At 43.4% G+C, this 25,978-nt stretch overlaps 1 protein-coding gene across 1 annotated transcript in view; it reads left to right on the forward strand.

Annotated features, from left to right (window-relative positions):
• The window catches only part of LOC115101190 (nuclear pore complex protein Nup214-like), a 55,276-nt gene that overhangs the window by 442 nt on the left and 28,856 nt on the right, over window positions 1–25,978 (forward strand). The window contains 24 exon segments of the mRNA XM_029620482.2: window positions 1,770–1,965; window positions 2,119–2,273; window positions 2,614–2,812; window positions 2,936–3,006; window positions 3,128–3,191; window positions 3,331–3,434; window positions 3,598–3,704; window positions 3,889–3,955; window positions 4,503–4,629; window positions 5,710–5,724; window positions 5,727–5,867; window positions 6,025–6,499; window positions 6,610–6,749; window positions 8,831–8,913; window positions 9,013–9,096; window positions 11,251–11,400; window positions 11,626–11,784; window positions 12,001–12,107; window positions 12,248–12,439; window positions 15,553–15,635; window positions 15,723–15,806; window positions 15,897–16,193; window positions 16,442–16,609; window positions 17,331–17,439. Coding sequence (XP_029476342.2) covers window positions 1,770–1,965; window positions 2,119–2,273; window positions 2,614–2,812; window positions 2,936–3,006; window positions 3,128–3,191; window positions 3,331–3,434; window positions 3,598–3,704; window positions 3,889–3,955; window positions 4,503–4,629; window positions 5,710–5,724; window positions 5,727–5,867; window positions 6,025–6,499; window positions 6,610–6,749; window positions 8,831–8,913; window positions 9,013–9,096; window positions 11,251–11,400; window positions 11,626–11,784; window positions 12,001–12,107; window positions 12,248–12,439; window positions 15,553–15,635; window positions 15,723–15,806; window positions 15,897–16,193; window positions 16,442–16,609; window positions 17,331–17,439 — 3,377 coding nt within the window.

A 25,978-nucleotide genomic window follows, 5' to 3' on the forward strand; every position in this document is an offset into this window, starting at 1 on the left:
TAATCGAGACTCTGCTAGGTAGCTAACAACATCACGAACATCAATATGTCTCCATAAAAGCAATGTAACTTTACGGATTAACATTTGATATCTAACGTTACCTAGCTAGCTGTGTACAATAGGGTGTCTAACATTGACCATAAGCTGTAACTTAGTAAGTAACGTTAGTTAGCTACTAACTACTGTACGTTTATTTGTTATATATATATATTTTTTAATGAACAATAGCACACATACAAAAACAGAAATATACAGACAAAGGTGCATAAACCTAGCTACATAGACATGGGTATTACATGTCTAAATACATTTTAAATTTGTCAGTTTTATTTGATGTACTTTTTTGTTTTGACATTTACTGACCATTTCAAAATATCGTTTCAGTTCTATCTTAAACAATGTAAAGATGGGTTTGTTCCTCACCCACTTCATCTTTATGGATAAATCATCTTGGCCTTCTAGGCAGAGTGGTAAAGAAAAAGCCATATCACAGACTGGCAAATAAAAATAAAAGATTTAAGATGGGCAAAAGAACAGACACTGGACAGAGGAACTCTGCCTAGAAGGCCAGCATCCCGGAGTCAACCTCTTCACTGTGGACGTTGAGACTGGTTTTTGCGGGTACTATTTAATGAAGCTGCCAGTTGAGGACTTGTGATGCGTCTGTTTCTCAAACTAGACACTCTAATGTACTTCTCCTCTTGCTCATTTGTGCACCGGGGCCTCCCACTCCTCATTCTATTCTGGTTAGAGCCAGTTTGCGCTGTTCTGTGAAGGGAGTAGTATACAGCTTTTCACGCGATCTTCAGTTTCTTGGCAATTTCTCGCATGGAATAGCCTTCAATTCTCAGAACAAGAATAGACTGACGAGTTTCAGAAGAAAGTCTTTGTTTCTGGCCATTTTGAGCCTGTAATCGAACCCACAAATGCTGATTCTCCAGGTACTCAACTAGTCTAAAGAAGGCCAGTTTTAATGCTGCTTTAATCAGCACAACAGTTTTCAGCTGTGCAAACACAATTGCAAAAGGGTTTTCTAACGATCAATTAGCCTTTTAAAATGAGTCTTGGATTAACTAACAGAACGTGCCATTGGAACACATGAAAGATGGTTGCTGATAATGGGCCTCAGTACGCCTATGTAGATATTCCACAACAAATCAGCCGTTTCCTGCTACAATAGCCATTTACAACATTAACAATGTCTACACTGTATTTCTTATCAATTTGATGTTATTTTAATCGGCAAAAAAATTGCTTTTTCTTTAAAAAAACAAGGACATTTCTAAGTGACCCCAAACTTTTGAATGGTAGTTTATGTCACAACAGGTGTAAATATATGGGTCAGGGCAGTGTTATGTCTGCTGATATGACATGGTTATAACTGTCATAATGTTATAATGGTGGGTGTTAAATAAAACGTTACCTACTACTGATGACCTTTCCTTTAAATGTACCTCTTAAAACTGCTACTCTAGCGATAACCATTTATGAATATTGTGCTCTGAATCTTGTTTTTGCTATTAATAGGAGCATTTTTCCCCAGAAGGCATTCATTCAGCTACTAGCTATCCCAACATTGGTGGTAGTAGTACTATAATAAAGCACCACTAACTATCTTTTTGACTTATTTACAAATCTAACTCATCCTATCAACAATATATGTTTATTAACATAGTCAATGTTCTTTACAGGTCTTAAACCAGTAGCCTACAGTACAAGACTTTCAGTGCTATCACGGTCATTAAGTATTTTATTATTATTTTATGCAGGATTTTCAGTTCCGGCAAATGAAGAAAACCCGAGTATTTGATTCACCTGATGACCTGCCAAAGGATAGATCAAGTCTACTTGCCATCTCAAACAAATTCGGACTGACATTTGTCGGACTAGACAAAAAGATCAAGGTGTACCGCACGCGGGACATCCTAGCTGCAGACAAAGTTGATGGGAACTCCAATGAAATAAGTAAGAATGTCCTTAAATTGGTCATTCCATCTTGTACAGTTTTTGCTAAGCGAAGACTGTTAATGGCTTGCCTTGGCCAATTTGACTTGATTTCTACCCTTTTCTCTACATCTTACTCCCTTCTCTCTGTTATCCCCTTTCTCTCTCCCTTAGTTGAGGGGATAGCAGCCTTGGCTGATGTTGCTGTGGAGTTGCCTGTGCACAACCTGGGCCTCAGCAGTGATGAGCTCACCCTGTCAGTCAGCGGCATGTCAGAGGAGTCTGGCCTGTCATTGGACTTCTACGACATCCGTACCTTCATCAACAAGGTGATTACCTGACTCATAACAACCCCCACCTGCTAATGGAGCAGATGGATCGTTTTATGTTCTAGTACCTGCTGCAATATGTGTGTTCTCTTCATTTTTCATTAGAATCTGTTATGGCCTGCTTTTTTGAGAAGCAATATGTCCATCTTTGGGGGACAGTGTTAGAAAACCACTTTTTTTCAGAGTGAAGTGATACGGTTTCATCATGGTGAAAGAGTTCAGAGTCCAAGCTTTGATATCAGCCACAAGCACAATAAGACTAGTCACCCCCACTTCTTCAATTCCGTATTTTCCCCACACACTTAATCCCCTCACTTCTATGGCTGTCCCCTTTCTCCAGGCCCGACAACAGAAGTTGCCGTTTGTGACTCTGCGACCTGGAGTCTGCCTGGGCATAATTGTGCAGGACCTCAAATGGAACCCGGTGCAGGCGTCCATGCTGGCTACCTGTCTGTCTGACGGCAGCATGATGGTGCTTGAGGTCACAGACAGCGTCACAGTGCAGGCCCAGCTCCCCGCCACCGAAGGAATCACCTGTGGTGAGTGTGACAGTCAGTGTGTCATCGCTTTAAAGATTACATGCTGAAATTATTTACATTTTTATGTGATTATCATTTATACAGTTTTGCTCACTATTTCTGTCATCCTCTCTCTTCATACAGTATGCTGGAGTCCCAAAGGAAAGCAAGTGGCAGCAGGAAAAATGAATGCGACAGTCAGTCAGTACACTCCAGTAAGTCTGACCCATCAACTCCAGCATAGTACAGTAATTGTAGACACACCCATTATTCCTGTGCCGTGTGTATGATGTAGTATACGCCCTGGTGTGACTCTGACTCTGCTCTCCTGAACAGGGGCTTCAGGAGAAGAAAGTGATCCCTTGCCCAAGCTTCTACAGCTCCGACAACCCTGTCAAAGGTAAACTGGACACAGATCCTGCTGGCCTGAAGCAATAAACCTCTTAGCCTTTTTAGACATTTTCAGTGCCTTTATTCTCCGGGCCAAATAACCCCAATCTCACAGATATGTTTTCTTTGTGTTGTCCTTTCTCTGTCAGTACTTGATGTGCAGTGGCTGAGTACGTTTGTGTTTGCTGTGGTGTATGCAGCAGCCGATGGCTGTCCAGAAACACCCCCTGAACTGGTGGTGATCTCCCTCCCTGTGAGTAGTACCGCTGCTCTGTCGTACAGCTGAATGATTAGAACATTTTGCAGTGTTTAATTGTTATAATATTACAAGGTTAATTTCACGCAGTGACAATTTTTTTCCTTCCTGATAGATTGTGACATTTTGACAATTAACAAATGAATTGTGAATCTGACAGACAAAGACCGAGAAGAGGGAGGAGAGGTACCTGAACTTCAACGACCCCGTCTACGGCACCTGCACAGAGAGACAACTGCACTACTTCCTCAGCCACATAGAGGACTGGTGAGACGCTGCCCACTCTGTATTCTGCCCTGCCTGTGTACAGAACACTGCAAAAGCTAAAAAGCTCTTGTTTGTAGAAAGTGGCTTTTGTATGCGTACTTAGTTGGTATAAGCTCTGTTCTGTTTTGAGGAACAACCGTGAGGTTGGTTAATCACATATACTCATTGTTTCTCCTTTTTTCAGGGATGTTGTTCTTGCCGCCTCGGCAGCCTCCATTGAAGTCAGTGTCATCGCCAAGCAAGAAGATAAGGTAATATTTGGGGACCCGCTATTGGTTTGATTCTCACCTTGGGTCTTAGAAACTGTAGCAGGTCAATGTGGATTTCTCAACTTCAGATGTCTTTGTGCACCACATAGTCAGATCCATTAGGTACCTCCCACAAGCAAACATCACCTCAGTATCTTCTGATAAATTATTATAGAGTAGCAAAGCCTGGGTGGCATGTAGCCTAGCGGCTAAGAGCGTTGGGACATAACCCAAAAGTTGCTGGTTCGAATCCCCAAGCTGGCAAGGTGGAAAAATCTGCCGTTCTGCCCTTGAGTAAGGCCGTTAACCCCAAACAACAACTACTCCCCGGGCGCAATGACTTGGACGTCGGTTGAAATAGCCCCCGCACCTATCTGATTAAGAGGGGTTGGGTCAAATGCGCAAGACACGTTTCGGTTTAATACATTCCGTTGTGCAACTGACTAGGTATCGCCTTTCCCTTACCAAAGGCCTAGTGATGTTGATCTAGTGAGCAACTGGGTGTCTATGTCATGTAACCTCTGCCATGTGCTGTTGTGGTGTTGTTCAGTCCAACTGGGAGCTGTGGCTGCTGGAGGACGCCAGTAGGGGAGAGCTGCCCGTTTCACAGAATAACGACGACACACTGCCTTTGGGCCTGGCCATCGTCTACACCAGCCAGCAGGAGATCCACATCAGTGAGTGGTTGCTGCTCTCTCCTCTTCCAACTTTCCACATTCTTCTATGACCCCATTCCAAACTGGTCACTTGATCCTTGACCTGCATTAGGATTTGTAAATGTTTAAAGTAAGCTATTTGACAGACACTTCCTGCCAACCTGCCATATTGTTACCAGTCCAGTTCGCCCAGATCTGAGAATGTAGAATACACTGGAAGCTTCAAGCAAAATAAGATGGTGAACCATTTGGAATCAGCTGATATGTTGGTCAACCATGGCAGGATCCGTGAATGTTGCACTTCAATTAGATGCATACTTTTTGTAATGCACTGTGCAACGTTCATCTCCTCAGTAGCAGTTGGTAGGCAACGCTGGTTGGCGCAGTGTTTTTTTTTGGGCAGCTGTGAGATGAAAAGTGATCAGCTACTGTCTCAGAATCTACTGTTTAAGGCAGTCAGACAGTCACATAGCACCGCTGATGTTGCCGTCTGGGCTACCCACTCAAAAGGACTCCACCAGCAAACCAAATCAGCCGTTTGTGCAGCATTTTGAAATGATTGTACTCTGATCAAACCTAAGTGAGACCTCAACTGTATTGGAGAGAAAGAGCGAGGGAGAGATGGTGAGGCCCACGCTCATTAGAATGACTCAGACAAATTAAATTACAACAAACAGCATAGCCAGACAAGCATATCTGAGAATGTTGATGAGGTTTACCTTGAGCTTTCCAAACTTTTGTTTTCTCTATAGAGAGCAGTCTCAGGCACACTCATTATTTGTCTCATCACACTGGCCTTAGTGATGGTGCTTGGGGCTTTGTTTCTTATTAAGACCTTAAGGTCTCTTAACTCACACAGAAATATAGCCCTTCCTATGCTCTGTCCTTGTACTTATCTCAGCTTTGTGTGGGTGTGCATCTGCCTCGAGAGCTTTAGTGTGTTTACCATGTGGGTGTTTGTGTGCCTTTCAATGGCTGTGGGTTTGCTGTTGTATTGAAGTCTGTGTGTTTATGCCTGTGTGTTTCTCTCTGACTACCCATAGTTGTACTGCGCTTCTCGTTGGCCCTCTAACATGTCTATCACCTCAACTGTCGTTACAGCCGATGAGAAGACTCTTCCCCGGTGCCTACTCTGCTGCTTCTGTCTACAGACGGAGTGTTGTGCCCCTTTTCACTGCTCAACCTTAACCCTGGGGCCAAGCAGCTGGTCGCTGCCCCCACCAACCTGGCTCTGGACGGAGAGAGACTGCCCCCTGCGGGTCTGGAGGAACTTTTTCATATTTACAAATAGTTGTGTATTTATTTTATGTCTCACTGGAGATACTTGCTATACCTATACTACTAACATACTGTGGAGTACTTATAATAGTGTTGTGATATGGCCCACTAAAAGCAGCGCTCTCCTCTGCTTTGCAGGTTCTGCAGCCCCCCCGCCCCCTTACCCAACCCCTCTCGCATCAACCCTGGGGTCGTTCCCTCCTCTCCGCCCCCCCTCGTCCCCCACGCAGACTCCCCCTGCCTCCCTGTTCACCACCACAGCCCCTGCCCCAGCTCCAGTCTCCTCATCCGGCTTCTCATTCTCCATGCCCCCTTTCTCCTCCACTGCTCCTCCCGCCTTGTCCCTCGGGGGCTACACAGCCTTCAGCACGGCCCCAGCCTCGGGCACCTCCGCTGGCTTCTCCTTCGCCTCCAAGCCTCTGACTGATACCCCCGCCGCAGCCTCCTCCTTCTCCTTCAGTGCCCCCAAGCTTCCAGTGGTGGAATTTACTCCAGAACCCTCCCCCACTCCGACGCCCACCCCCCAGCGCCTGGCCACCGCCTCCCCTATCACGGTTTTCAGAGGTATCCCCGAGCCAGCCACTCCCGCTGTGAAGATGAACCTCAGTGACAGGTAAGAGGAGAGTTTGATATAACTTGCTGAATAAATTTGACTGTGTTCACATATCTCTTAGATGCGAGCTGGCTGACTTGGCTAGATATATTTATGTTTCTGTTCCTCAGGTTCCTGGCAGTGGAGACTCCTGCTCCAGCTGCAGTTACAGCCTCCCTACCCTTCTCCTTCACCCCCAAACCTGCATTCTTTGAGCCCACCAGCCAGCCCGCCCCGCTGCCCATTGTCACCAGGCCCACAGCCATGCCAGGTAAGGAGAATGATGAGCTTTACAGCATTATTCATACATATTTATATGAATGGCTTTGATAAAATAATATTTTTTTTATTTGTATACCAACATTAGCGTATTTGTCAAATCAAATCAAATGTTATTTGTCACATACACAAGCAGATGTTAATGCGAGTGTAGCGAAATGCTTGTGCTTCTAGTTCCGACCATATCTAACAAGTAATCTAACCTAACAATTTCACAACAACTACCTTTATACACACAAGTGTAAAGGAATGAATAAGAATATGTACATAAAAATATATATATGAATGAGTGATGGCTGAACGGCATAGGCAAGATGCACTAGATGGTATAGAATACAGTATATACATATGAGATGAGTAATGAAGGGTATGTAAACATTATATAAAGTGGCATTGTTTAAAGTGGCTAGTGATACATTTATTACATCAATTTTTCCATTATTAAAATGGCTAGAGTTGAGTCAGTATGTTGGCAGCAGCCACTCAATGTTAGTGATGGCTGTTTAACAGTCTGATGGCCTTGAGATAGAAGCTGTTTTTCAGTCTCTCGGTCCCCGCTTTGATGCACCTGTACTGACCTCACCTTCTAGATGATCGCGGGGGGAACAGGCAGTGGCTCGGGTGGTTGTTGTCCTGGAGGGCAGGTAGAGCCTTACGGTTATGGGCGGAGAAGTTGCCGTACCAGGTGGCGATACAGCCCGACAGGATGCTCTCGATTGTGCATCTGTAGAAGTTTGAGTGTTTTTGGTGACAAGCCGAATTTCTTCAGCCTCCTGAGGTTGAAGAGGTGCTGTTGCGCCTTCTTCACCACGCTGTCTGTGTGGGTGGACCGTTTCAGTTTGTCCGTGACGTGTACGCCGAGGAACTTAACTTTCCACCCTCTCCACTACTGTCCCGTCGATGTGGATAGGGGGATGCTCCCTCTGCTGTTTCCTGAAGTCCACGATCATCTCCTTTGTTTTGTTTACATTGAGTGTGAGGTTATTTTCCTGACACCACACTGAGGGCCCTCACCTCCTCCCTGTAGGCCGTCTCGTTGTTTTTGGTAATCAAGCCTACCACTATAGTGTCGTCTGCAAACTTGATGATTGAGTTGGAGGCGTGCATGGCCACGCAGTCGTGGGTGAACAGGGAGTACAGGAGCGGGCTGAGAACACACCCTCGTGGGGCCCCAGTGTTAAGGATCAGCGGGTGGAGATTTTGTTACCTACCCTCACCACCTGGGGGCGGCCCGTCAGGAAGTCCAGGACCCAATTGCACAGGGCGGGTCGAGCCCCAGGGTCTCGAGCTTAATGACGAGTTTGGAGGGTACTATGGTGTTAAATGCTGAGCTATAGTCGAGGAACAGCATTCTTACATAGATATTCCTCTTGTCCAGATGGGTTAGGGCAGCGTGATTGCGATTGCATTGTCTGTGGACCTATTGGGGTGGTACGCAAATTGGAGTGGGTCTAGGGTGTCAGGTAGGGTGGGGGTGATATGGTCCTTGACTCGTCTCTCAAAGCACTTCATGGTGATTGAAGTGAGTACTATGGGGCGGTAGTCACTTAGCTCAGTTACCTTAGCTTTCTTGGGAACAGGAACAATGGTGGCCCTCTTGAAGCATGTGGGAACAGCAGACTGGGATAAGGATTGATTGAGTATGTCTGTAAACACACCAGCCAGCTGGTCTGCGCATGCTCTGAGGACGTGGCTGGGGATGCCGTCTGGGCCTGCAGCCTTGCGAGGGTTTTACTCGCGTTGGCTGCAGTGAAGGAGAGCCCGCTGGTTTTGGTAGCGGGCCGTGTCAGTGGCACTGTCTTGTCCTCAAAGCGAGCAAAAACGTTGTTTAGTCTGTCTGGGAGCAAGACATCGTGGTCGGCGATGGGGCTGGTTTTCTTTTGTAGTCCGTGATTGACTGTAGACCCTGCCACATACCTCTCGTGTCTGAGCCGTTGAATAGTGACTCTACTTTGTCTCTATACTGACGCTTAGCTTGTTTGATTGCCTCGCGGAGGGAATAGCTACACTGTTTGTATTCAGTCATGTTGTAGTTTGGTTTGTGATTCTTTATCTTTTCTGTCTCATCCCCAGTTCGCCCAGTCCAAACCAGTACACCCCCCATGGTTACACAAAAACCTGCCCCAGCCACCCAGGCAAGTGCACCCACTCCACAGGTATTAAATCATCAGCCTTCTCGGGTATTAGGCCAATCCATTTCTTGTAGTACTGGTCATAATAGTAGAGACAAAATCTGTCTGTGTTCCCTCCTGTAGGCAGCACTGAGTGTGAAGGCCCTGGAGAGACAGCTGCAGCAGAGGAAGGACTCGGACCCAGTCATGGCTGGAATACTGGAGGAGGTAACAGGTTAATCTAATGGTCTTTCTCTTAAAACTGTAATCTGCACACGTGAAACAGCACCACTGTTCGTCCCAGCGTCTTTGTTATTGTTTGGTTTGGTTGATGAAACAGAGGCGAGGAGTGTCCGGCATTGTGATTTAAAAATATATATATATACAGTACCAGTCAAAAGTTTGGACATACCTACTCATTCAAGAGTTGTCGCTGCTCTGGCCCCCCAATGGTGGAACAATCTCCCTCACGACGCCAGGACAGCGGAGTCAATCACCACCTTCCGGAGACACCTGAAACCCCACCTCTTTAAGGAATACCTAGGATAGGATAAAGTAATCCTTCTCACCCCCCTTAAAAGATTTAGATGCACTATTGTAAAGTGGCTGTTCCACTGGATGTCATAAGGTGAACGCACCAATTTGTAAGTCGCTCTGGATAAGAGCGTCTGCTAAATGACTTAAATGTAATGTAAATGTAAGAGTTTTTCTTCATTTTTAGTATTTTCTACATTGTAGAATAATAGTGAAGACATCTAAACTATGAAATAAAACCCATAAAAACAAATCAAAATATATTTTAGTTTCTTCAAAGTAGCCACCCTTTGCGTTGATGACACCTTTGCACACTCTTACATTCCTCATGAAGCTGGTTGAGAGAATGCTATTTCCAACAGTCTTGAAGGAGCTCCCACATATGCTGAGCACTTGTCGGATGCTTTTCCTTCACTTCTCGTTCTCTCATCCCAAACCATCTCAGTTGGGTTGAGGTCGGGTAAATGTCCAACTAAGCGCAAACCAGATGGGATGGTGTATTGCTGCAGAATGCTGTGGTAGCCTTGCTGGTTAATTGTGCCTTGAATTATAAAAAATCACTGACAGTGTCACAAGCAAAGCACCATCACACCATCACCTCAATGCGGTTGGAACCATACATGCGGAGATCATCCGTTTACCTACTCTGCGTCTCATAAAGACACGGTGGTTAGAACCAAAAATCTCACATTTGATCTCATCAGACCATAGGGCAGAAGTCTAATGTCCATTGCTCGTGTTGTTTGGCCCAAGCAAGTCTCTTCTTCTTATTGGTGTCCTTTAGTAGTGGTTTCTTTGCAGCAATTTGACCATGAAGGCCTGATTCACGCAGTCTCCTCTGAATAGTTGATGTTGAGATGTCTCTTACTTGAACTCTGAAGCGTTTGTTTGGGCTGCAATCTGAGGCTGGTAACTCTAATGAACTTATACTCTGCAGCAGAGGTAACTCTGGGACGTCCTTTCCTGTGGCGGTCCTCATGAGAGACAGTTTCATCATAGCGCCTGATGGTTTTTGCAACTGCTCTTGAAGAAACTTTGAAAGTTCTTGAAGTTTTCCACATTGACTGACCTTCATGTAATAATGGACTGTCATTTCTCTTTGCTTATTTGATCTGTTCTTGCAATAATATGGACTTGGTCTTTTACCAAACAGGGCTATCTTCTGTCTACTACCCCTACCTTGTCACAACACAACTGATTGGCTCAAACGCATTAAGAACATATTAAGTTTTAGCAAGGCACACCTGTTAATTGAAATGCATTCCAGGTGACTACCTCATGAAGCTGGTTGAGAGAATGCCAAGAGTGTACAAAGCTGTCACCAAGGCAAAGGGTGGCTACTAATCTCAAATGAGTGGATTTGGCTATTTCAGCCACACCCGTTGCTGACAGGTGTATAAAATCTCCATAGACAAACACTGGCAGTAGAATGGCCTTATATAGTATTGATGTCTTCACTATTATTCTACAATGTAGAAAATAGTAAAAATGTATAAAAACCCTTGAATCGGTAGGTTTGTTCAAACTTGACTGGTACTGTATATTCTGGTGTTCTGTTGCGTGTGCAATGATGGCCGTTGTTTAAAGTAACTTCTTTGTTGTTATAATATTCCAAATGGGCGTAGCTGTTTCACTAAGTAAGGATTCCAGATTTAAGCTACTGCTATTTAATTACTTTCTAATTGTATTACTTAATGCTGTTTGTTGTCATAACCTCACATAATCACTGTAATTAACCCACAAAGGAATCGAACCCACCACTTGGCTATTTCCAGCACCATGCTCCAATCATTTTACAGTAAGTATATTGTCCTCATGGTAGCTTCATGCTGATTGTGTTCCTCTCAGATTGGCCATTTCCAGAAGGAGCTGGCTGACCTGAAGGCGCGCAGCCACAAGGCAGACTTTAGAGTGGGCACCATAGAGGAGATGAAGGAGCTGAGGAAAGAGTCTAAAGACCTCCACGTCTTCACCCTGGAGATAAAAGAAACCACTGAGGTACGAACTGAATGTGATTAGATTGTATTATTAAAATGAGAGGTAAAGCCAGTCTGAATCAGGACATTAAGCTTGGTGAAGTTGCCATTGTTAATGTATCCAGTTGTGTCCAATTCAAAATAACACACAACAAACTGGTACCACACACACTACAACCTCCTAAAGACATAAACCCTTTCTATCCCTCATAGGCTCTGACCATGTGTGTGTTCTTGTTCTCCCCAGTCTCTCCATGGGGACATCAGCACTCTGAAAACCACCATGCTGGAGGGCTTTGCCGGTGCAGAGGACGCCAAGGCCATGAGTGAGCTCAACAGAGACAGAGGCTACCTGCAGCTGCTGTACAAGAAACCACTGGACCCACGCAGTGAAGACCAACTCAAGGTAAGCCTGGGGGGGAGGAGGATGATTGCTCTATACATTATGGGAGGATGAGATGGATGGTTGGGTGTGTAAAGGGAACTTCCATGATTCATCAGAGTGGATGTTTTAGAAATGGCAAAACACTATTGAACAAGATGACCCATGTTAAACAGTTTTTCGTACAGCAGACTGTTTTGTTGGGTGTTAATTTCCTCGTGGTTTTTTCCCCTTAACCAGGAGATCCGCAGGCTGTACCAGTATGTGAAGTTTGCTGTGGAGGATGTGAACGACGTGTTGGACCTGGAGTGGGAGAAACATCTAGAGAAGAAGAAGAAGAAACAGAAGTGAGTGAGAAAAAGAAAAATGGATCACTTTAATTTTTGACCTGTAATTCATTTCCTATGACAATTTTCTCATTATCATTCATTGTATGTTAAATGTTTCCTTTCTAACCAATTCCCTCTGTGACTCCTGTCTCTCCCAGACACATGATTGTCCCAGAAAGGGAGGCTCTGTTCACGGCCCTGGCCAACAACCTGGACATCATCAACCAGCAGAAGCAGAGACTGGACACACTGGTCAAAGACCTCCATGCCCTGCGGCTCTACAACAAGACTGCAGCCTGGAGTACTCCTGGCCCCACCCAGCCCGCTGCAGCCACCCCCACAGAACAGGGGTATGTACAAGGGTGTATGCCTGAAATACAATGGCCAGATATGTAGCAGCACGAGGATGTTTTTGGTCTGTTTAGTTTTTTTATATGTCAAATGTTCATTGGGGCATGTGTGTGTTGCAAATAATGATGCACAGTGGATTAAAAATGAAGTAGGCTATCAGTCCTCATGAACTCAGTTCTCATGCTGCCAAACATACTAGAGGTCGACCGATTAATCAGAATGGCCGATTATTTCGGTCCGATTTCAAGTTTTCATAACAATCGGAAATCGGTATTTTTGGACACTGATTTAAAAATATATATGTATTTTACACCTTTATTTAACTAGGCAAGTCAGCTAAGAACACATTCTTATTTTCAATGACGGCCTAGTAACGGTGGGTGAACTGCCTTGTTCAGGGACAGCACAACAAATTTTTACCTTGTCAGCTCGAGGATTCAATCTTGCAACCTTACGGTTAACTAGTCCAACGCTCTAACCACCTGCCTCTCATTGCACTCCACGAGGAGCCTGCCTGTTACGCGAATGCAGTAAGAAGCCAAAGTAAGTTGCTAGCTAGCATTAAACTTATCTTATAAAAAACAATCAATCAATCATAATCACTAGTTAACTACACATGGTTGATGAAATTACTAGTTTATCTAGTGTGTCCTGCGTTGCATATAATCGATGCGGTGGCATTCGCGAAAAAGGACTGTCGTTGCTCCAACGTGTACCTAAACATAAACATTAATGCCTTTCTTAAAATCAATACACAAGTATATATTTTTAAACCTGCATATTTAGTTAATATTGCCTGCTAACATGAATTTCTTTGTCACTTCTCTTGCAACGGAGTCAGGGTATATGCAGCAGTTTGGACCGCCTGGCTCGTTGCGAACTGTGTGAAGACTATTTCTTCATAACGAAGACAGCCAACTTCGCCAAACGGGGGATGATTTAACAAAAGCGCATTTGCGAAAAATGCACAATCGTTGCACGACTGTACCTAACCATAAACATCAATGACTTTCTTAAAATCAATACACAGAAGTATATATTTTTAAACCTGCATATTTAGCTAAAAGAAATCCAGGTTAGCAGGCAATATTAACCAGGTGAAATTGTGTCATTTCTCTTGCGTTCATTGCATGCAGAGTCAGGGTATATCCAACAGTTTGGGCCGTCTGGCAAATTAGTTCGCAACGAGCCAGAATGTTACGTAATTATGACATAACATTGAAGGTTGTGCAATGTAACAGGAATATTTAGACTTATGGATGCCACCCGTTAGATAAAATATGTAACTGTTCCATATTTCACTGAAAAAATAAATGTTTTGTTTTCGAGATGATAGTTTCCGGATTCGACCATATTAATGACCTAAGGCTCGTATTTCTGTGTGTTATTATGTTATAATTAAGTCTATGATTTGATAGAGCAGTCTGACTGAGCGATTGTAGGCACCAGCAGGCTCGTAAGCATTCATTCAAACAGCAATTTTGTGCGTTTTGCCAGCAGCTCTTCGCAATGCTTCAAGCATTGCGCTGTTTATGACTTCAAGCCTATCAACTCCCGAGATTAGGCTGGTGTAATCGATGTGAAATGGCTAGCTAGTTAGCGGGGTGCGCGCTAATAGCGTTTCAAATGTCACTCACTCTGAGACTTGGAGTAGTTGTTCCCCTTGCTCTGCATGGGTAATGCTGCTTCGAGGGTGGCTGTTGTCGTTGTGTTCCTGGTTCGAGCCCAGGTAGGAATGAGGAGAGGGACGGAAGCTATACTGTTACACTGGCTATAGTAAAGTGCCTATAAGAACATCCAATAGTCAAAGGTATATGAAACACAAATGGTATAGAGAGAAATAGTCCTATAATTCCTATAATAACTACAACTTAAAACTTCTTACCTGGGAATATTGAAGACTCATGTTAAAAGGAACCACCAGCTTTCATATGTTCTGAGCAAGGAACTTAAACGTTAGCTTTCTTACATGGCACATATTGCACTTTTACTTTCTTCCCCAACACTTTGTTTTTGCATTATTTAAACCAAATTGAACATATTTCATTATTTATTTGAGGCTAAATTGATTTTATTTATGTATTATATTAAGTTAAAATAAGTGTTCATTCAGTATTGTAATAATGACAATTACAACAAATAAATAAAACAAATCGGTTGATTAATCTGTATCGGCTTTTTTTGGTTCTCCAATAATTGGTATCGGCGTTGGACAATCGTAATCGGTCGACCTCTAAAACATACCCTCGTAAAACTGACTATCCTCCCGATCCTTGACTTTGGCGATGTCATTTACAAAATAGCCTCCAACACTCTACTCAGCAAATTGGATGCAGTTTATCACAGTGCCATCCGTTTTGTCCCCAAAGCCCCATATACTACCCACCACTGCGACCTGTATGCTCTCATTGGCTGGTCCTCGCTACATATTCGTCGCCAAACCCACTGGCTCCAGGTCATTTATAAGTCTTTGCTAGGTAAAGCCCCGCCTTATCTCAGCTCACTGGTCACAATAGCAGCACCCACCCGTAGCACACGGTCCAGCAGGTATATTTCACTGGTCATCCCCAAAGCCAACACCTACTTTGGCCACCTTTCCTTCCAGTTCTCTGCTGCCAATGACTGGAACGAATTGCAAAAATCACTGAAGTTGGAGAATTATATCTCCCTCACTAACTTTAAGCGTTAGCTGTCAGAGCAGCTTACCGATCGCTGCAGCTGTACACAGCCCATCTGTAAATAGCCCATCCAACCAACTACATACCTCATCCCCATATTTGTTTTTGTTTTTCTGCTCTTTTGCACACTAGTGTTTCTACTTGCACATCCTCATCTGCACATATATCACTCCAGTGTAAATTGATCAATTGTAATTACTTCGCCACTATTGGCCTATTTATTGCCTTACCTCTTTACTTAATTTGCACACACTATACAGATGTTTCTATTGTTTTATTGACTGTACGTTTGTTTATCCCATGTGTAACTGTTGTTTTTGTCGCACTATTTTGCTTTATCTTGGCCAGGTCGCAGTTGTAAATGAGAATTTGTTCTCAACTGGCCTACCTGGTTATATAAAGGTGAAATAAAAAAATACTTTTGTGTTTAATAGTTTGGACAACGAGCTGGAGAGTTTGAGAGATGCACTCCTGAAAGCCAGTCTAGACACCATTCCTAAGACCTTAAAATCTTCAGGTAAAGTACTTTCCAACCCGTGTCTCACTGTGTTAACTATTGTTCTTGAGTGATGTAAATGTATTATGATTCTTCCCACTTCTTCAGCCAAGATGTCTCCAGTGAAGCAGTCTCAATTGCGTAACTTCCTCTCCAAGAGGCAGACACCACCAGTCCGCTCCACCGCTCCAGGTACTCCCAACACACAGAACATAGTGAGCAGTGTAGTGTAAGTAATGTGTGGAATGTACTTCTCCTGAATGGTTCCATCTTTTACCCCAGCCAACCTGTTCCGCTCGGCCTTCCTCTCTCCCAATTACTACGAGGATCTGGACGATGTGAGCTCCACCTCCTCCCTGTCTCAGGCCCTTGACCCAGACTACTCCCACTGTTTTGAGGAGGAACCGGAGCCCGAGCCTGCCCCCCTCCCCGTGCTGCCCACCTCTATGCCCCGCCACCCCACGGTGGTACGCACCCCTTCCATAGCCCCAGGGTTTGGTGCCATCCAGTCCACTCCTTTCAGCAAGGTGCACCAAGGCCTGGGCATGGGCCTGGGACTCAGCCCCATCCTAAGCACAGGTAGGAAACTCCATTGACTTTTTAGTTTTCCTTTATTTAACCAGGTTGGTCAGATAACAAGAGGTTCTAAAACTTTGCTGTTGTACTATGTAGTTTGTATTGCATGTTTTATCTTCTAGTAACAACCATCAGGACAGAGAGTGGACAGCCAACCATATGACAATGTGCTGTTCAATGTGGTTTTCAGAGAGCTGGTCTGTTGTACAGTAAGTTATCAAATGTACTAACATCTTTAGCGATTTTTCTAGTTCCAACCAATAAGATCAACATGGGCGGTGCGGACAGCACGGCACTAGCCACTAAGACTGTGAAGCACGGAGCCCCTCCCACTGAGAAGGCCACACCCGTCCCCCTCCCTGCCCAACAGGCTGCTGCTAAAGCTGCTTTCCTCAGGCAAATGGCTAATCAGAAAACAGGTAGGCGGGGCTTGACATTTGTAGAGGTTGCAAATAATGGAAAGTGTAATGCCTTTGTGACTGTTTTTCTGTCACTGTAACTCCCATACAACGTTGCATTTACCTAGTAAAGAATCTATCAATGTTTCATTTTCTGCTCCGCACAGGACATGGGACCTGTTTCCGTATTGTTCGACCATATTATGCTCTTTTAACCTCAGTAATATAACTTGCTAGTTTGTTCATTTTTCAATCTGGGAAGAAGCTTTCATTGGTGGTCTCGCTACACTGAAAACAGTTTGACAATCCGATGTATTGACCAGCAGAGCTTTAGTGACCGGTAAAGCTTTTCTGCTCACCATCTGTCTTCATGCCATATTCATACTCTGACACCATGGGGAGACAAAGACCAGGATCACTGGTGAACTGACAACCCCATGGTTTTACGATGCAGAATTATGGTTGATAAAACTTCAGTCAACAAATTCAATTATCTAAACAGTACTTTTAATCAATTAGGCCTATTCATGGTAGTATACGTCTGTGTGTCAGTAACCCAACATAACGTGACATTTAGTACTGTTAGATGCACACAATTATGCTAGTATTGTGGATAGTCAGATTAATATAATAGTTTGAGTAAAATGTTTGCATCCTTTGCAAGAATAGCAACATGGTTTTGCATGTATTTTATCACTTTTGTATAATGATCATTTGATTTTTCTCCTTTGTGGACAACCAGTGGTCAGTTCCTCTCTGGCAGAGTCTACCCTGAAGACCGTTCCCCAGGTGGTCAACGTCCAGGAGCTCAAGGACAAAGGACCGCCACTGCCTGTATCCACTGTGATCAAGTAAGTCTTCATCTTTATTACCATCCCTCTTCATCGGGGCTTTACCTGGAGCCTACTTTCAACAATGCTAGGCACCTTTTCTGATTGCAGTTTCCAAAACATAAAATATATGCACATAGATAAGACATTTATATTTAAAAAAATATATATGTAGATAAGAAATGTGACAAAGTAAATACATTTCTCGTGATTAGGAGCACGGCTGAAGGATTCCTATCTCATACCACTACAATATTACAATAATTGGATGATTCCAATCTGACTCACCATTACTGTACACAGAACCTACAGTCCACATAAATACTGTACACAGCAGCTTTCTTGTGTGTGTTTCTGTTTGTCTAAGTTAAAGTCCTGTGCACTGCAGTGTTGGGTCTGCTGACAGTGCTGTGTCCCTCAGAGTCCCTTAGGGTCTGCCACAGCGAATCTATTTCTCTTTTTTTAAACAACTCAAGTCACAGAAAGACGTCTTCCTTAGTCTAATAAGCATAACGTGTATTTTTTTGAGTTTGAGCGATGCAGGGTCTTCCGATTGGCAAGGCTTTAAAATGAGGTCACGGTAGAGGGAGAGAATCGTTATTTTAGCTTGGTGAGGCATGTTTACAGTGACTCGCTGAGGCAGAAAGATACAGCCACATACAAATAGGGGCAATGAAAAGAACGTGGTGAGCGAGTGTGCCATATACAGTACACAAAACATACTGTGAAATATTTACCCTGGTCCAGCACATAGACGGTCACAGCACTAGACTGGCGCTGCATGGGGGGGGGCTGTGTATGTGGGGGATGGGCATACACGTGGGCAATGGACCATGATATTAAAGTATGTGTGTGAGAGCGAGAGTGTGTACGTGTTGTGAGTTTACGTCCTGGGGGAGGGGGTACTAGCCTATGCCGTTTGTCTATGCGTGTGCCTGCATACACTCATGTACAATATGTGTGGTTTGGGATCTTTTGTGCGAGTTCCATCACAGCTGGCATATCCCAGGCCTCTAGTCCATATGCTGGGGGCCACAACAGCACAAGGCACAGCACTGCCATTCTTTCTCTCTCTCCACTCTTCTCTCTCTCTCTGTGTTAGGTCTGACATTTAAAACCTCGCCCCTCGTCTCCCTTATCAGGACAAGATGACCAGCAATAAACTGATCAATTAATCTGAGAGCACAAATGCACACAGAATTGAGCAATCATAAAACGCATGGGTGAAATAAACAACCGTAGGACACCCAGGTTGTAACGCTAATGGGGTATATGTGAAGGGCATTGGTGTATAGACTAAAGCATGATATTGAACCCTTAAGAGATCAACACACACAAAAAGACATCAAGTATTTTTATGTGAATATATGTCTAGAGACTAAGCATTAAAGAGATTCTCCGGTACTTTTGTATACTTTTTAGCCAGTAGTTCTGCTGTGTGTGCATCTTGCTATCTGTCACTCAAATAGCGAGGGGCTGAAGTTCATTGGCTATAAATCGAATTGCTAGGGGGATGGCCCAGGGAAAATGGCACATAGGTTTCCAGAAAAAGTCACTTTCAAACTGAATTTTGTGGCTAATTGAGGTAACACAGTAGTACTGCTCATAGATTATGCATATACAGTGGGGCAAGAAAGTATTTAGTCAGCCACCAATTGTGCACGTTCTCCTACTTAAAAAGATGAGAGGCCTGTAATTTTCATCATAGGTACACTTCAACTATTACAGACAAAATGACAAGAAAAAAAACAGAAAATCACTGTAGAATCCATTGTAGGATTTTTTATGAATTTATTTGCAAATTATGGTGGAAAATAAGTATTTGGTCAATAACAAAAGTTTATCTGAATACTTTGTTATATACCCTTTGTTGGAAGAGGTCAAATGTTTTCTGTAAGTCTTTCACACACTGTTGCTGGTATTTTGGCCCATTCCTCCATGCAGATATCCTCTAGAGTAGTGATGTTTTGGGGCTGTTGCTGGGCAACATGGACTTTCAACTCCCTCCAAAGATTTTCTATGGGGTTGAGATCTGGAGACTGCCTAGGCCACTCTAGGACCTTGAAATGCTTCTTACGAAGCCACTCCTTCGTTGCCCGGGCGGTGTGTTTGGGATCATTGTCATACTGAAAGACCCAGCCACGTTTCATCTTCAATGCCCTTGCTGATGGAAGGAGGTTTTCACTCAAAATCTCAAGATACATGGCCCCATTCATTCTTTCCTTTACACGGATCAGTCGTCCTGGTCCCTTTGCAGAAAAACAGCCCCAAAGCATGATGTTTCCACCCCCATGCTTCACAGTAGGTATGGTGTTCTTTGGATGCAACTCAGCATTCTTTGTCCTCCAAACACGACGAGTTGAGTTTTTACCAAAAAGTTATATTTTGGTTTCATCTGACCATATGACATTCTCCCAATCTTCTTCTGGATCATCCAAATGCTCTCTAGCAAACTTCAGACGGGCCTGGACATGTACTGGCTTAAGCAGGGGGACACGTCTGTCACTGCAGGATTTGAGTCCCTGGCAGCGTAGTGTGTTACTGATGGTAGGCTTTGTTACTTTGGTCCCAGCTCTCTGCAGGTCATTCACTAGGTCCCCCCGTGTGGTTCTGGGATTTTTGCTCACCGTTCTTGTGATCATTTTGACCCCACGGGGTGAGATCTTGCGTGGAGCCCCAGATCGAGGGAGATTATCAGTGGTCTTGTATGTCTTCCATTTCCTGATAATTGCTCCCACAGTTGATTTCTTCAAACCAAGCTGCTTACCTATTGCAGATTCAGTCTTCCCAGCCTGGTGAGGGTCTACAATTTTGTTTCTGGTGTCCTTTGACAGCTCTTTCTTCTTGGCCATAGTGGAGTTTGGAGTATGACTGTTTGAGGTTGTGGACAGGTGTCTTTTATACTGATAACAAGTTCAAACAGGTGCCATTAATACAGGTAACGAGTGGAGGACAGAGGAGCCTCTTAAAGAAGAAGTTACAGGTCTGTGAGAGCCAGAAATCTTGCTTGTTTGTAGTTGACCAAATACTTATTTTTCCACCATAATTTGCAAATAAATTCATAAAAAATCCTACAATGTGATTTTCTGGTTTTATTTTCTCATTTTGTCTGTCATAGTTGAAGTGTACCTATGATGAAAATTACAGGCCTCATCTTTTTAAGTGGGAGAACTTGCACAATTGGTGGCAGACTAAATGCTTTTTTTGCCCCACTGTATGAAGTACACATTGACACATTCAGCCCAAAGCGGGAGGTTTAAAAACAATTTCAGAGCATGTAACCAGCTGTTTTTGAGGTTGGATTGGCAAGATCAAGACCCTCCAAACATGCTTAGAGAAGCATTCATACAACAGTCCTAGATTTCTACCAACCATAAGCCTGTCACATGCTTCCCAGTGGAAAAATTGCGCACAAATTATGGAAGTGTTCAGACTTTTTGCGTTCGTCAGGTTTCTTTAGGCTGTTCAGGCACACACTTTTTTCTTTTAAAGGGAGTATTGGAGGAACAGACGTTTGTCGCCTTCTGCTAAGATCAAACCGAACCTACTATGCGGGCGCCTTTAGAGCCTAGAGTGACGGTTAGATGGTTGACATCCTGACCTTGTGACTTAAAGAGTCAGATGGAACGCTGCTAATTAAAGACTTAACGTTGCTCAATAATATGAGATGTGTATTAGAGCTTTGAGGTCACACACACATACACACACTTCCCAAAAAGTACATACATTGGATGCACACACAGACTCCCGTCACGCTTGTGTGAGTGTGCTCAATTTTTGACCTCTTGTGTCACTGCAATTGCTGATATAAATGGCTGTTGATGACAGCTGTGCAAGTCATTTGTCAATGCCAGAGGGACTGAGCGGTGCAAGGTTGGACAGAATGGACAGATGTTGGTAGCTGGTGCAGGCTAGTGATGGGGGATAAATAGTTACATATCGGGATATTATTTTTGATGATGTATCGTTTTGATATCGCAATATTATTTTTATGTTAGTTAGTTGTACCTGCACCAAAACTCCAGTATTTTTCCTTCATAGTGTTGTTCTCCATCTTTTTAAATTGGGGGAAATTTGCTTTCAGCACTTTTATTTCCATGACTGATCAAAACTCGTTTCCTCATGCTCTCGCTTGTCCCTCTGTAGCAGACATACGGTGAGCAATATGTTTGGAACATTGAATCGCAATAAAAAAATCACCGTATCGAATCACATTACATATAGAATCGTGAGAATCGCAGTACATATCGTATCTGCACTTAAGTATTGTAATCTCTTGAAGCCCCTGGCAATTCCCAGCCCTAGTACAGGCCTGTGTCCCTGTTGTCATAATGACAGAGAGAGAATGTCACTCCCCAATGTCACAGCACATTCAGACTGGAGGGCGGAGGAGGACCTTCAATTTGTACTGTCAGCAGTTTCTGTTTTCATAATAATTGTTCTTGGGGGAAGGAGCAGTTGAAAGTGCATTTTATGCTTCTGAAGTGTAGATAACGAATAAACCCACAAATGTTCTACTCTTTGTAGACAGTAACTGGTATTTGGGAATGAAATAGTTTGAATGAATTGATTTATTCAGACTACTCCTTACATTTTGATTACATTTAAGACTGTCAAATGCACATTACCCATCATCCTTGTCTAGGGAGATCTTCTTTGTCTCTTACTTTGACCCTGCTCCCTATTTTTCACCACAGCATCAAGCTACATCACCCATGGCTAATAGTCACCTATTAGCAGGTTATTACTTCCCAGAAGAGCTGTACGCAGGAACAGCCATTTACTAATCCCATGTCCCCAGCCTGTCCTGTCTTTACTGCAGTAGTGGTGTTGTCCTGCCCCAGCTACGGTGTGTAACTGGGGACATAGTATAGATTATCAGAGCTGCTGCTGCCAGCCAGATGCCAAGAGCCACTGTGACCTTTCACTTGATGGCGTGCCAACGTCCGGACGGAGAATGGGATTTGGTGTATGGGGGAAAACCTAACCGCAGCAGTAATAGTGTTTTCTCTCACACAACCTCTCTCTGTCCTCTGTCCTCTGCTCTCCCATTCCTTTCCTGTATTTCTCTTTCTTGTTACTACATCTGTCATCTCATGCCCTTTTACTTACTCTCTCACACACACACACACACACACGACTGACAAAATGTATCTTACTTAAACATGCCAGTCATGGTCTTTTGAGCAGAGCATCTCCAAGCATATAGCCAGCTGTAGCTTCCTATCCTTCCTATTAAGATTTACTTTGATTAATTCATTTCATTTTATCCGTGGGTGGTCTTTTAATTTCAAGCTTCAGTGCCTGTGTGATAGAGTTACAGTGTACTATGTTCCAATTAACAGCAGGAACATTGCACTGGAGTTGGGTGGTCACTGGTGCCTGGCTGGCAGTGTCAAAGCCGGTTGACTTGTAAACCTGGGCTGATTCATAGCCAGTGCTTGTAAATGTGTGTGTCTGTTGGTGCCAGGTTACGCTATGTGCGTGCGTGTGTAGGGCTGGCTCAGTTACCATGTAACCGACTGTTATGGATGAAGACTGTCATGGGGCGGCAGGTAGCCTAGTGGTTAGAGCACCGAAAGGTTGCTGGATCGAATCCCCGAGCTGACAAGGTAAAAATCTGTCGTTCTGCCCCTGAACAAGGTGGCAGTTCCCCTGTAGGCTGTCATTGTACATAATCATTTGTTCATAGCTGACTTTCCTAGTTAAATAAAGGTAAATTTTAAAAATGAATAACTGTGTAAAAAGTATTTTAAAAAGTGTGTTTATTAATATTTCCTGGGAATGAATAGCTGACGCGTGTGTCTGCTTGACTTATAGCACCTAGGAAAGAGCAGGCGACAGCAGAGCTCTCTCTCATCTGAGTTAATGCACTGCTAAGGCCTGCCCATGCAACTTTGATGGAGAGACACTGAATTATTCAGTGGGTGTGGCTGACCCAAGGCAAGCCGCAGGGGGAGCGGTCAACACCCAGGTGCTGCTCACCAAACTGACATGTTTTTAACTATGGATGCGTTGTAGCATGGAGAAACAACTCCTAGCTGTGGCCTTTGCAGATCTGAAATAATTAGTTGGGTGTAAGCAAAATGGAGGAGTCTCCAATAAAAACCTGCCATCACCATTTTGCTTACACCTATCTAATCCTTACCGTGCTTGGAGTAATTCTGAATTATTGCATGCTTCACTGTTGGTTAACTACTTATCTACTCATGTTCCAGTGCACCGTACTGCCACAGATGGAAGAAGGAGCCAAATGTCTCACAGGATGTAGAAATCTGAAACACCTGTTTAGTCTAGTGATGTGAAGTGAGAGAAGATGGAACTAGATGAAACTTGGCTGACTTTCTGCTAATATTCTCATTGATGAAACATTCAATCTCAATTCAGGTTTCTGTACCCAAAACTAGAATCTATTAAGAAGAGTGCACCATGTTTTGTAGACTTGACCCATTGCCAAAGTTTTAAAAAATGGTTTTGTTTGGGAGTGTATGGGTGAATTGAGTTATTGGATAACGGAAAAATACTAAAACGCACCAATGTGATCTCGCTAGCTTGTGCTTGGCAATGCCCACCACCTTGCTTGTTCTGCGCACTATGCTTGATTTGCTCCCATTGAAAATGACACCAGTGACAGATCTTGAGTTGGTTACCATTAAGAGTTCGGCCGATTAATCGGAATGACCGATTAATTTGGGCCGATTTCAAGTTTTCGGAAATCGTTATTTTTCGATGCCGATTTTTATTATTTTTTAATGTATATATATTTTTTACACCTTTTATTTAACTAGACAAGTCAGTTAAGAACACATTCTTATTTTCAATGACGGCCTAGGTACAGTGGTTAACTGCCTTATTCAGGGGCAGAACGATAGAGTTTTACCTTGTCAGCTCGGGGATTCAATCTTGCCCAATGCTCTAACCACTAGCTAGCATTAACCTTATCTTATAAAAAACAATCAATCATACTCACTAGTTAACTACACATGGTTGATGATATTACTGGTTTATCTAGCGTGTCCTGCGTTGCATATATTCGATGCGGTGCGCATTTGCGAAAAAGGACTCGTTGCTCCAACATGTACCTAACCATAAACATCAATGCCTTTTCTTAAAATCAATACACAGAAGTATATCTTTTTAAACCTGCATATTTAGCTAAAATAAATCCGGGTTAGCAGGCAATATTAACCAGGTGAAATTGTGTCACTTCTCTGGTGGCTGTTGTCGATGTGTTCCTGGTTCGAGCCCAGGTAGGAGCGAGGAGAGGGAAGGAAGCTGTACTGTTACACTGGCAATAGTAAAGTGGCTATAAGAACATCCAATAGTCAAAGGTATATGAAATACAAATGGTATAGAGAGAAATAGTCCTATAATTCCTATAATAACTACAACCTAAAACTTCTTACCTGGGAATATTGAAGACTCATGTTAAAAGGAACCACCAGCTTTCATATGTTCTGAGCAAGGAACTTAAACGTTAGCTTTCTTACATGGCACATATTGCACTTTTACTTTCTTCTCCAACACTTTGTTTTTGCATTATTTAAACCAAATTGAACATGTTTCATTATTTATTTGAGGCTAAATTGATTTTATTGATGTATTATATTAAGTTAAAATAAGTGTTCATTCAGTATTGTTGTAATTGTCATTATTACAAATAAATAAAAACAATCGGCCGACTAATCGCTATCGGCTTTTTTTGGTGCTCCAATAATCGGTATCGGTGTTGAAAAATCATAATCGGTCGACCTCTAGTTACCAGTATATTTCTCACTGCCTGATGAGAGAGCTTATCCCTGGAAGGGACCCTGTTGGCAATGGAATTTCACTGGCTTTTCTTGGCCTGACTTGGGCATGCTTGAGTGAGTGTGGGCTTCAAGATGACAGCATTGGCACCCCACAGTTCAAACTCATCACCATGTGATTAAACTTTGTCAGAAGATCAGCTGTCACTTTACACTACACATCCTCCTCTGTCTGTAACCTCACTGGCTATACGTCTATAGCGGATGATCCAGGATCTATTAGCGTTTAGATTGCATATCTGTCAAGCCTGTTCAGTGTGTCTGTCTTGTTTAGTGCTTAGGCTATTTCCTCCACAGACACACACACACACAGTCCTTTTTTGTGTGTCTATTGATCCATGCGGGCTCCCCAGGGTGACGTGGTGCTCATACTGATGCAGCACTGAGACGGCCATGAGGAAAGCGGCTGATGAGCTGAGTGATCATCCCCAGCTCTGCCACCTGCTCTTCTCTGTCTCGGCGTCTCTCTCTAAATAGTTACAATGCAACTTCAGTTAACATGGAATTCTAGTTCTTAAAGGCAATTTAGTTCTTAAAATGACAAGGCAATGCATTCTTGGAGACAGTAGATATTTTACAAAATAAATAATGTATTTCAAAATAACCAGGGTAAAGCAATGAATGTACAGGATGATGTGATGGCAAAATGATGTACTAATGTGATAAGCTACAGAATCAGAGTCAGACAGGGAATGGGGATAAGAGGGCCTAAGATCAAACAAACAGTTATTCTGTATATTTCAGAATGAAAC

The sequence above is a fragment of the Oncorhynchus nerka genome, linkage group LG19 (assembly GCF_034236695.1).
Source record: "Oncorhynchus nerka isolate Pitt River linkage group LG19, Oner_Uvic_2.0, whole genome shotgun sequence".
Classification (NCBI taxonomy): domain Eukaryota; kingdom Metazoa; phylum Chordata; class Actinopteri; order Salmoniformes; family Salmonidae; genus Oncorhynchus; species Oncorhynchus nerka.